The 12283-nt window shown below is 40.0% G+C and overlaps 1 protein-coding gene across 2 annotated transcripts in view; it reads left to right on the top strand.

Moving 5' to 3' along the window:
* LOC131538569 (copine-8) overlaps positions 1 to 12283 on the top strand; it is a 113045-nt gene that overhangs the window by 60552 nt on the left and 40210 nt on the right. For both annotated transcript variants that reach the window (XM_058772460.1, XM_058772461.1), the window contains exons 7-8: positions 9245 to 9308; positions 10881 to 10984. In XM_058772460.1, the coding sequence (XP_058628443.1) occupies positions 9245 to 9308; positions 10881 to 10984 (168 nt within the window). The remainder of the gene's footprint in view (positions 1 to 9244; positions 9309 to 10880; positions 10985 to 12283) is intronic.

Genomic DNA, 12283 nt, shown 5'->3' with positions numbered 1-12283 from the left:
ACTTGTAGCTTTGGTTGTACTTGCCACTAATAATATACTGACCACCTGTTGAAGCCAGACAGGTGTAGAAACCAGAGAGGAATATAAATGGCAAAACTGTCCATTTAGAGAACATGATATAACGTTTGTGTAGACGTTACCGTAGACATAAAAATGTACAAAAAAGTATTATGAATATTAAACAGCAGTAAAAAAAATAAAAACAACCATAACTTTATTTTATATTATTAAATATTTTAATTAATATTCATTTATTAATATCCCTGCAGCCATACAAAGGACAATTTGGTTTGGAGAATGGATAGTTGAATGAATTTAAATTAATATTAGTTATTTTTAATGAACATTGATTGACTGATTGATTGATTGATTGAATGTGTTATTAAATTATTAATTATATTATAAATTACATTAATATTATTGTTATTATTATTATTATACTTTTTTACATAATTTAACAGATTATTGAAAATTTTTTAATTCTGTTAACATTTACTCACCTTCACAAACCACACATTTCGAGGTATTACATGTTTCGGTAGAATCATTGGGTGTTTACATTTACCATTATTCTGTGAATTTCTGCTAGTATCCATCTTTCCCCTTTCAGATTTCACATTTTAGTGTTCAAGTTTACACATTATCCTACAAAAAGCTGCTTGGTATGAAAGTGACTTCTGCGTGAGCTGTGCTTCATACACAGCTAAACTATTGACAATAGACAAAGGACTTTTTTAGTTGTGAAATTTTGCAAAACTTTCGCTAATGTCACCTCACTTTTACAGGTAGGGTTTTGTAATAGCAATAGAAACAGTGATACTTACTGTACCTCAGCAAACTTGGCTTATAGATGGACAGCTGTACTTTAATGGCAAGGGTTACAAAAGCTGTTTTGGAGGCAATAAATCATGGTGAAACCCCACACCTGCGCCTGAGGCCTGACAGGGGGGACCTTTAACAACCCTAATGACTGTTAATTACAGCTAATTACACAGTTCAATCACCCCGCCAATCGCGTTTGGGAGACGCTGCATGAAGGGAAAAAATGTTGCTATTTCGAGTGCGTTTAGTGGAGTGCTTGGGTTTGTGTCTTGTGAGATGCGCTATTCTGTTCCTAATGTCTGCTTGAATAGTCTGTTGAATGACTTTGGAGATCAATCTAAAAGAGTATAACACATTTGCACTTCTGTGTGTACCTGTGTGTGGCAGGCAAGTGTTTGCTGAGAGCAATCCATGCATGTCTGGCAGTGCAATCTGACGTGATAAAAAAGATATAAGTGATATCACTTATATCGATATTGTATCACGTGAGATTGCACTGTCAGGGTGATCAGTACCCCAACACGAAGCATCTCAGAATGAGAAAACTATAGATGGATCAGTTGGAATGGATGAAGCTGAAAATGCACCATAAAATGACTTCTGTGTCATTAATAACAATGAGATCTCTCCACTGCTGAATTCAAGTGCTCTTACCTCAGCACCCGTGCTGAAGTGCACTCATTAAAGCCCAATGGACCATGCCACCCAGCAACTCACTGTGAACGCTTTCCACTAGAAAGGCAATATGTTGGATGGCTTTCCATGCAAATTTTGATTTCAATACAAACATAACATGTTACAGAATATTTAGACTCACTTGGCTTCATTTGCAATGTTACACTTGGCATTGTATTATTACCGCCGCAAACAGCTGCAACACACTTTTCATACTCAAGCTTATGGTATTGTTGTAAAGGGGTATTGAGTTGAAGTTCTTCCACTTTTGGATGCCGTTTTTTTAATTTTTTTTACAAAACATATTTTGTGATCTCATTCTATTGCGCTCCATCTGTTTGATGCGTGTGCAGCCGCTATTTCAATGAAGTCTGAAGTCTAACAAATGCTAGCTTACTGTCAGGACAAGCCTTTTTGCAAAATGGAAATACTTTCTATCATTTACAGATAAGGATTAAACTGTATTGTAAGTTATGTGCTGAGAAAAATATGTTTCAAATTTAAGTTGAGTTGTTAAGTTGTTTATTTGCTCAGTAGTACACAGTCTTGTGCCTAGTTTATGATGTTGTAATTCCTCTTAGAGCTGGTTTGATTCATGGCTTAGCATTCTATATTATTAAGAAACTGAATGCAAAAAATACTTCCAAATCCAAATCTGCAGACAAAGTAGATGGTCACTGTTGTGCTCTAAACATCAAATATGTTCTGATTGGCTGTGATTTTGTTTTCAGTGTGGACAGACAACAGTCACTGAAAACATGACAAAAATGTGTGTGGCACACAGCATTGGTGCCAAGACGCTCTGGAGAGAATCATAGTTTGAGTAATGAGATAAAGCACTGCGAATAATGACCATTTGACTATCATATCGTTTCTTTCTGAGAATATGAAGTAAGGTCCATTTCTTAAATGCGTTTCTATAAAAAACACTAAGAAAAAAGAAGCGGCACTTTACGGTTTGCTTGTAATTATACTTGTTATTTCATTCAGGTCTCTGTCGACTGAGGGAAGATAATTACACACACGCAGACAGAAAAAAAAAAAAACAGCCATTCCACTGCTGTGTCGCCAGTACTTAATTACCTTGCGCACTCAAGATGCTGATTGCAAATGCATGCATCTTGATTGGGACTTACAGGAGGGACTAAATGTCAAAAAAAGGTAGAATGGAATCATTTCTTCATGTGTTTGATACAGTCTATTCTGATGCATCCTGGATGTTCTTGGATGATACTTGAAAACTTAATATTAGAACAATGTTATTTGTCACATAGTTTATCACACATCTCTGTTGCTAAGAGACCAAGATGTTGTCGAAGAACCTCAGTTAATGTTTAAATATTTACTGTATAGGAGCGAGGAGTTGTTGGAAATCAGTGTTTCCCAACCGTTTTTGTCTTTTGAACCTTCACAGCTCTTCTAGTAATGCATTTCCAGACACTAAATCAGAAATGTTTTTGGTCACACTTTATTTTAAGGTCTAATTCTCACTATTAACAAACCGGTTACAGTAATTGTGTATTTCATCAGCTTATTTAGGCTAATAATATCTGATGAGACATGTGATAGGATGAAAGTAGGAAAGTGAAATGCATGCAGATCTTGGCACAAATGCCATCCGAAAAAATTTACAAAACAAATTCTTTCTTTATTTGAAAAGTAACTTTGTGGGTTAGGATGAGGGTTATTTATTAATTACAAAAACATATACTGTGTGAATAACAATACAATATATTTTAATTAATAATTATTTAAATGTGTTATATCTTATTCTTATTTTGTAGTCATACACACACACACACACACATATATATATATATATATATATATATATATATATATATATACAGGTGCATCTCAATAAATTACAATGTCGTGGAAAGGTTTTTTGTTTACTAAGATTTCAGTAATTCAACTCAAATTGTGAAACTCGTGTATTAAATAAATTCAATGCACACAGACTGAAGTAGTTTAAGTCTTTGGTTCTTTTAATTGTGATGATTTTGGCTCACATTTAACAAAAACCCACCAATTCACTATCTCAATGAATTAGAATACTTCATAAGACCAATAAAAAAATTTAAAAAACATTTTTAGTGAATCGTTAGCCTTCTGGAAAGTATGTTCATTTATTGTATATGTACTCAATACTTGGTAGGGGCTCCTTTTGCTTTAATTACTGCCTCAATTCGGCGTGGCATGGAGGTGATCAATTTGTGGCACTGCTGAGGTGGTATGGAAGCCCAGGTTTCTTTGATAGTGGCCTTCAGCTCATCTGCATTTTTTGGTCTCTTGTTTCTCATTTTCCTCTTGACAATACCCATAGGTCTGGTGAGTTTGCTGGCCAGTCAAGCACACCAACACCATGGTAATTTAACCCACCTTTGGTGCTTTTGGCAGTGTGGGCAGGTGCCAGATCCTGCTGGAAAATGAAATCAGCATCTTTAAAAAGCTGGTCAGCAGAAGGAAGCATGAAGTGCTCCAAAATTTATTGGTAAACGGTTACAGTGACTTTGGTTTTCAAAAAACACAATGGACCAACACCAGCAGATGACATTGCACCCCAAATCATCACAGATTGTGGAAACTTAACACTGGACTTCAAGCAACTTGGGCTATGAGCTTCTCCACCCTTCCTCCAGACTCTAGGACCCTTGGTTTCCAAATGAAATACAAAACTTGCTCTCATCTGAAAAGAGGACTTTGGACCACTGGGCAACAGTCCAGTTCTTCTTCTCCTTAGTCCTTCCTTGTGAAGTTCACCCAAATTCTTGAATCGATTTTGCTTGACAATCCTCATAAGGCTGCGGTTCTCTCGGTTGGTTGTGCATCTTTTTCTTCCACACTTTTTCCTTCCACTCAACTTTCTGGTAGCATGCTTGGATACAGCACTCTGTGAACAGCCAGCTTCTTTGGCAATTAATGTTTGTGGCTTACCCTCCTTGTGAAGAGTGTCAATGATTGTCTTCTGGACAACTGTCAGATCAGCAGTCTTCCCCATGATTGTGTAGCCTAGTGAACCAAACTGAGAGACCATTTTGAAGGCTCAGGAAACCTTTGCAGGTGTTTTGAGTTGATTAGCTGACTGGCATGTCACCATATTCTAATTTGTTGAGATAGTGAATTGGTGGGTTTTTGTTAAATGTGAGCCAAAATCATCACAATTAAAAGAACCAAAGACTTAAACTACTTCAGTCTGTGCGCATTGAATTTATTTAATGCACGAGTTTCACAATTTGAGTTGAATTACTGAAATAAATGAACTTTTCCACGACATTAAAATTTATTGAGATGCACCTGTATACATATTATATATGTTGTCTGCACTATGTTTGCACTTCTGTACTAGATGCTCCTAACACCAAGACAAATTCCTTGTGTGTGTAAACACACTTGGCATTAAAGCTCTTTCTGATTCTGATTCTGATATATCTTATTTTACTGTTTATAATTGCTGTTTTATAGAGTTAACAAAGCAAAAAATAAAAAATAAAACTGGAACGTGCCCAAATAACTTGTATAATAAACTTACTCAAATAAACTGCATCAGTTAATCTGCAGCTGAATTCGTAGTCAGTGCAGAATTGTGTAAGATTCTCAACTCTTATATCTATTTATTTTACATGACCAATTTCAATATAATGTTCCTCTTGAAATACAAAAAAATCTGAATGACTCCCCTGAAATATTTATGAGAAGACATATTAGTCCTATTTATTAGATATCTCTTCTGGGTCGCCCAGTTAGAAAGGTCGGGGTTGTCATGGTGACTACAGGGTGTCTCACACTTCATATCTTCCATTTGTTGGGTGAACTTATGTGCTCTGTAATGTTTCATAGTTCTGTACAGCAAAAACCTGTATTTCTGTCTAGCAGCTGTCTTACCCCCTATGACGTACAAAGCAGCTTGCATATTAGCTGCATCATGATTGCCTTTTTAGAATGTTCTCATCACTCAGAAAGTTTCTGTTACCCTTCAACTGATCTATAATAAAAGCAAACGTCTCAGGTTACTCATGTAACCATGGTTCACCGAAGGGAACGAGACGCTGCATCGAAAACGCTATGAGAACGCCTTCAGTGTGACCATGCTCTGAATCACATGTGTAATCAGTCCAATGGAAGGGCGAGACGTCACGGCGAGGTGACATAGTGACCAGGAAGCTTAAAAGCACGTGCGGTGGAACCAGCGTCAGCTTCTAGGAGTGAAGCAAGCGCTCGCAGGGATGCCGGAAGTATGGCCCTGAGACGCAGCATCTCGTTCCCTTCAGGGAACCATAGTTATATGCGTAACCTGAGATGTTCCCCTTCAGGAACTCGAGCTGCGTCGAAAACATTATGTGAACAAGATGCCCACGCTACCAAAATTTCAAATCCCTGCCTAGTGTGGAAGAGCACAACTAAGGCAAGCGAACAGAGGAGCCGGGAGAGGCTAAAGTGGGCGGGGGAGGTCAGCTTCTGGAGGAGTGAGCCTTGACCCCCAAGGCGTGGGGAGATCAGAGGACTCAAGTCTATGGAATAGCATCCTGATCCACCACTTAGCATGAGCTCAGCGCACCGCGGAGGAAACGTGTAACTAGGGGGTGTCTACCCACTGACTGTCCACCGAAGGGGACGTGGTAAGCTGCAATGGCCGCCACGTAAACCTTTAAGGTGGAGTGGGTCAACCCTGTGGAGAAACGGGCCTGCAGGAACTCCAGAACTTTTCCAATCAGGCAGTTGACTGGGTCTGGCCAGAACGGGGCTACTAATAGCAGACGGACCCCGTCCCGGCACACTCTCGCCCAGAACTCCCGGGAGCAGAGCGATCGGGGGAAAAGCGTACAGACGAAGTCTCGGCCAAGTCTGTACCATAGCATCCAGTCCCAAAGGAGCTAGAGGAATCAGAGAGAACCAGAGGGGACATTGCGATGTCTTCTGAGTCGCAAAAAGGTCCACTTGAGCCTAGCCAAAAACTCTCCATATCTGCTTCACCACCTCGGGTTGCTTAAAACACTGCCAGCATCTCCAGGCAGTTGATATGTCACGTGAGATGGCGGCCACTCCACAGACCGCGGGCAGGGTGGCCACTCATGACCGCTCCCCAACCGGTGAGGGACGCATCCGTCGCTAGCGTTACACGGTGACAAGGAGCTCCCAGCACCTGGCCCTGAGACAAGAACCAAGGTTTCCTCCACATGTCTAAGGCACATATGCCGCATGACCTTGATCATGCGAAGCGGGTTTCCCCTTGGGGAGAACCCCTTGGTCTTGAGCCACCACTGTTGGGGCCTCATGTACAGCAGGCCAAAAGGCATCACGTTGGATGCAGCTGCCATCAGACCCAGCAGTCTCTGAAACTGCTTGACAGTGAGTGACTGGCTTTCTTTCACTCTCTTGACTGCCGTGAGGATTGACTCAATCCGAGCAGGGGACAGACGTGCCTGCATCGTGGTCGAATCCCACACCACACCTAGATAAGTGGTTCTCTGTAATGGAGAAAGCACACTTTTTCTTGACGTTTAGTCTCAAACCCAGCTTATCATGTGAGCGAGAACAACATCATGATGTCGAACCTCCATCTGCTCCGATTGAGCTAAAATCAACCAGTCATTGATGTAATTCAGTATGCAGATGCCCTGAAGTCGCAGAGGAGCCAGAGCAGCATCCGCACGCTTCGTGAAAGTGCGGGGTGAGAGTGCAAGGCCGAAGGGAAGAACCCGATATTGGTATGCTTCGCCCCCGAAAGCAAACCTCAGGAACTTCCTGTGAGTCGGAAGGATGGAGATGTGGAAGTATGCGTCTTTTAGATCTAACGTGACAAACCAGTCCTCGGACCTGATCTGAGACACGACTTGTTTGATAGTGAGCATCTTGACCTTCAGTCGCATGATTGAGCGGTTCCACTGACGCAGATCTAAAATGGAACGCAACCCTCCATCCTTCCTTGGAACTATGAAGTACCGGCTGTAGAACCCGGACTCTCACTTCCTCAAAAGAGTGTTCACTTCTTGTTCCATTACCAGAATCCGCTCGGGGCCGACCAAAGTAGGAATGACACCACTGAAACGCGGCGGTGCATGCAACTGCTTTACAAAAGCTCATCGTCGTCCTCCATGTCCACCTCCTCGGAGGAAGACAGGCAGAGAGTCGAGTCCTTTCTCCAGGGTGAAGAAACCGCGGGGCAGGCTTCTGATCCCAGAGAGCGGGCGCTGGATCTGGTAGGAAAGGAAGAAGATAGGGGCTCGCCCGTCTTCATTCCCCCCACCTGATCCATCTGCAATTCCCATGAGCGCAGCCGCCGCTCTGCCTCGGCGAAAGCGGGGCCGGCACCGCAAGACTGATGAAGGCTCCCTCCCCTCAAAGAGAGCCCTCCAAGAGTAAAGCATACGCAGTGACAAACGCTTGCAAAGCAGGCAGCCAGCTCCCTCGAGAGCTGACTCTGCGTGCTCTGCTCTTAAGCAGACAACACACAAAATGTGTGTATCCCCGCTCGTGATGTAGCGAGGGCAGGGAGGAACACACAGCTTGTAACGCAATCTGCTATCGTTCTTGGAGTGTTTTGTTTTTGCTAAAGCTTTAGACATAGTCCCTAATTGAGATTTTTCTACAGACAAAACTCAGAGGATGACAGGACACACACAGAGCGCTTGCAGAATGACAGAAAGTTGACGCCAGTTCCACCGCACGTGCTTTTGAGCTTCCTGGTCGCTACGTCACCCCACCGTGATGTCTCGCCCTTCCATTGGACTGATTACACATGTGATTCAGAGCGTGTTCACGCTGAAGGTGTTCCCAAAGCATTTTCGACGCAGCTCCAGTTCCTGAAGGGGAACTAATAAGCTAGTAAAATTTTAATGGAGTAATCTTGTGCTGACCCTCGCTCTTACCGTGTTTTGTGATATACTGGTGACGATAGAGCACATATGAAAACTTGTTTACATCAGTTACATATTCAAAGGAAGATATTAAATGATTTTATAAAGATATTAAGTAAATTAGCTGATTTGGTGCTTAAGTAAATATCTTATTATTATTACATTTGAAAACAGTTGTGCTTTTTTGGTGGAAACAGTGATACTTTTTTTTTTACAGGATTCTTTGATGAATAGAAAGCATTTGTAACCATGTATCATTGATGTGAATGACACTATATTTCATTTGTAATGAAGCATCAGAGGGAAAGATTTCTGGTGAATAACTTCATCATCAAAAAAAAAAAAAAATGGACTCTATTTTATGGTCTATGGACTCTATTAGTAGTGCTTATTTTGTCCATTTTTGGGCTTGACAGGCTCAAAGATCGGGCCCAGTTCTAATAAAGTAACTAAAGCAATGTTTACTTTGCTGTTTGCTGTATGACAGATCGGTTCCACCCAGAGCACAATGGCATAGCCCCCGTCCAATTACATTCACTTAAACTCTGTACACATGAGAGATCGTTCATAAACCTTAATCAAGACTTCATCCACGAACTCTCTGTGCAAGAGTCAATTCATTATATTACCAACAGCAGAAGAATACATCAGAGGAGCCTGATCTACACAAGCACCAGTATACTGCTGGGAAACATTGTGACTCTACGGAAGAAGAGATTTTGTTTGCTTTATTTGCATATTAAATAGATCTTTCTTATGAAGCTTGCTACATTTTAACCTTTTGATGTAGAAAAATAAAATGTTTCATGATGTGTCATGTCAGTTCTGTACAATATTATTGTCCAAGTGACACATTTATGACCTGAATACTCTCATTTGGTAATTCACAGGGGGATTCCAGGGAAGAAATGTGGGACAATTATTGTGAAGGCAGAGGAGCTTAGCAACTGCAGGGTAAGAGCTAATATTGATCATTCGAATTCAGGTCTTACTTATGCCCCATGCTTGCTTATGCCCATCCAAGCTTGGTCAATATCACTCACTGCCAGTTGCCTATAGACAACATTTATACTTGTATATGTCTTTAATACAGAAGTATAAACAAAGATAAAAATAATCAAACACAATACCCAATATGTATGTGTGCTGTTGATTTTCATGTATATGTGTGTGTGTGTGTGTGTGTGTGTGTGTGTAGAGTGCGACATTGTTAACTTAGCAACATGCTAATGCCAAACTGTTAAAATCAATCATGAGCCAAGTCTCTTGTGCAGTTCCATCATTGATTTTGTAATTTAGATTTTTTTCAGATGAAATCTGTTTAGTAAAGCATCACATTGTTAGATTAGTAACATGCTAAAGTCAAAACTTTATTGAAATCAATTAAGAGCCTATTCTCTCGAGTGCTTCATTCACTGATTTTGGTTTTTGGCAATTAAATTTTGTGTGCAGTAAAACATCAGGTTGTTAGCTTAGCAACATGCTAATAGCAGGCTATAGCAGTTTTCTATGCACCTTCATCAATGATTTTATTTAACACTTTATTTTAAGGTCCAATTCTCGCTATTAACAAACAATTAACCACAACTTTTGCCTCTATAAACTCTTAATTTGCTGCTTATTAAAAGTTAGTAAGGTAGTTGTTAAGTTTAGGTATTGGGTAGGATTAGGGATGTAGAATATGGTCATGCACAATATGTGCTTTATAAGCACTAATAAACAGCCAATATGTTAATAATAGGCATGCTAATAAGAAACTATAGTTAATAGTGAGGCTTAGTCCTATACTGAAGTTTTATCATTTTTAGTTTTGCTAATGAGATTATGTGTGCAGTCCAGTTTTTAGCTTAGCAACATGCTAACATCTAACTGCTGAAATCAGTTCTGTCCAAGTCTGAAGTTGTGCACTTCACGTGACGAGCGCCATTTGTGAGCTTCACAAAGCTGTTTCAGATCAGTTAGTATGAAATTACATTTCATAGACTGCTGCCTATATAGTCAGGAGAAAGAAAGGCAGCTTGCTTGAAGCTAATCTCATTTGGCTTCCCAGCATGTCTGTTAAAGTCTATTCAAAGTAGCCTCTTTATCTTAGTTGTAAAACACAGGATTCAGTAATAGCATGCGTGATGTGCCAAGAACTTCAGCTGTGCTCACACACACATAAATGCAGAAAGACCTCCGCATTGCTATGGTAATTGTTACATTTGTCTTTCACAACAGGGATCAATAGACCTTATCCCATTCCCTGCTGAAGCATTGCATCTCACACAGACAGTGAATGTGTGTCTACATAAACGCTTGTCAAATGGATTTCTGATTAGGCCTTTTAGCCTTGCCATCTGGGTACAGTAGTCAAGCAAATGTAACATGCCAAGCTGTTTAGCATTTGCATAGCTGTCTAGAAACCCTGAATGGCCAAGTACTCAGCTCATTTATACTGATATTGTTGTCCCAAGTCCTTTAAATCCACACGTACACTCCCGCTGCCCTCATAACCTGCTTTTCTAAAACATTCTCGCCCTGCAGGAGTCTGTGATGATGCAATTTTGTGGCAACAAACTGGACAAAAAGGACTTCTTTGGCAAATCGGACCCCTTCTTAGTGTTTTATCGCAGCAATGAAGATGGAACGTGAGTAATGCAGACACATGAGCGGATTGTTGCCTCTTACACACACTACTCACAGCATCAATCTCATCTCAAGCCTCTGTGTTGGGGAAATGGCTTTCCATTGAATTCCTTTAAGTTAATACCCATAGTCCTTTGCACCTGGATCAGCAGGGGTTCTTTTGAAATGGAACAATCACCCCTTATCTGGTTGATTCTGTTCCTCAGTAATTCCAGATTCCTTCACTCAGAGAAAAATGGGTAATTCAGCTTTGATAAATTTATAGAAATATTAAATATTTATGTATTTATTTAAGCTACAGTTCTATACACAGTACAAAATAATTGTTTATTTATCAAATAACAATCAAATTTATAAAAAAAAAACAAAAAAAAAAAACAGAAATTCTATCATGACGTTCCAAACCTGTATGACTAAATGTCTCAGAGCTTTTTCTCAGTGCCAGCATTCTTTCAAATATCTTCTTTTGTGCTCTGGTTGAGCACATTTTTTGGGTGAACTATCCCTTTAATGTGAGTGAGTGAGTGCCTCAAGAGTTTCTAAAGAGGTTCCATTTCAGTAATGATGCTGCTTAGTCAGACAGTAGACAGGAAGGCTGCTGACTATAAGCTAATGTTGTCTTAATTTATTGGGAGAACAGTGTGCTTACTATTCCCAACTCTGAGAAGAGGAGGAAAGACATAACCGTTTGTGTGTGTATGAGGCTATAGATAAAGATTTTAAAATGGAATTGCAATTTTTATTTTTATTTTTTACAAAAAGCTGCTGTTGGTGTTTGGATACTAGAAGGCTGAGATGGATCATTACTTGGCATATATTTGTACCGACCTGAGACCACCTCAGAGCAAAGCATAATATTTTTAGGATAATTTATTTCAGCAAAACTAAAACTTACACACATACACACTTCAAAAAGAGCCTTCACCCACCTAAACCATGAGGTAAACAGTATGTGTGTGTGTGTGTGTGTGTGTGTGTGTGTGTGTATAAGAGAGCAAATAGGAAAAAGGCCAGTATTGAGCTGTGTACTGAGCCCATAACTGAACAATCCGTTCATGTCTCTGTCCTTTAGAGAACAGAATCTGTTTTTTAAAGTAAATCCTGTGGTGATTTGAGGTATAGCTCAAGGGCCAGCGTCAGAAAGTCAAACCAAATATGTCATACAATTGCTCAGTTTCTGAAACAGTCCTGTTGATGCTTAGGAATAAAACCAATACAAATTTCCAACAACAATCACTTTATTGGACAGTTTTCAATATTTTTGTACATAAATTATTTCTGTGAAGCTCCACAGTGAAGTC

Source organism: Onychostoma macrolepis, chromosome 04 (assembly GCF_012432095.1).
Source record: "Onychostoma macrolepis isolate SWU-2019 chromosome 04, ASM1243209v1, whole genome shotgun sequence".
Lineage (NCBI taxonomy): Eukaryota > Metazoa > Chordata > Actinopteri > Cypriniformes > Cyprinidae > Onychostoma > Onychostoma macrolepis.
This window is presented reverse-complemented; position numbering and strand designations above follow the sequence as displayed.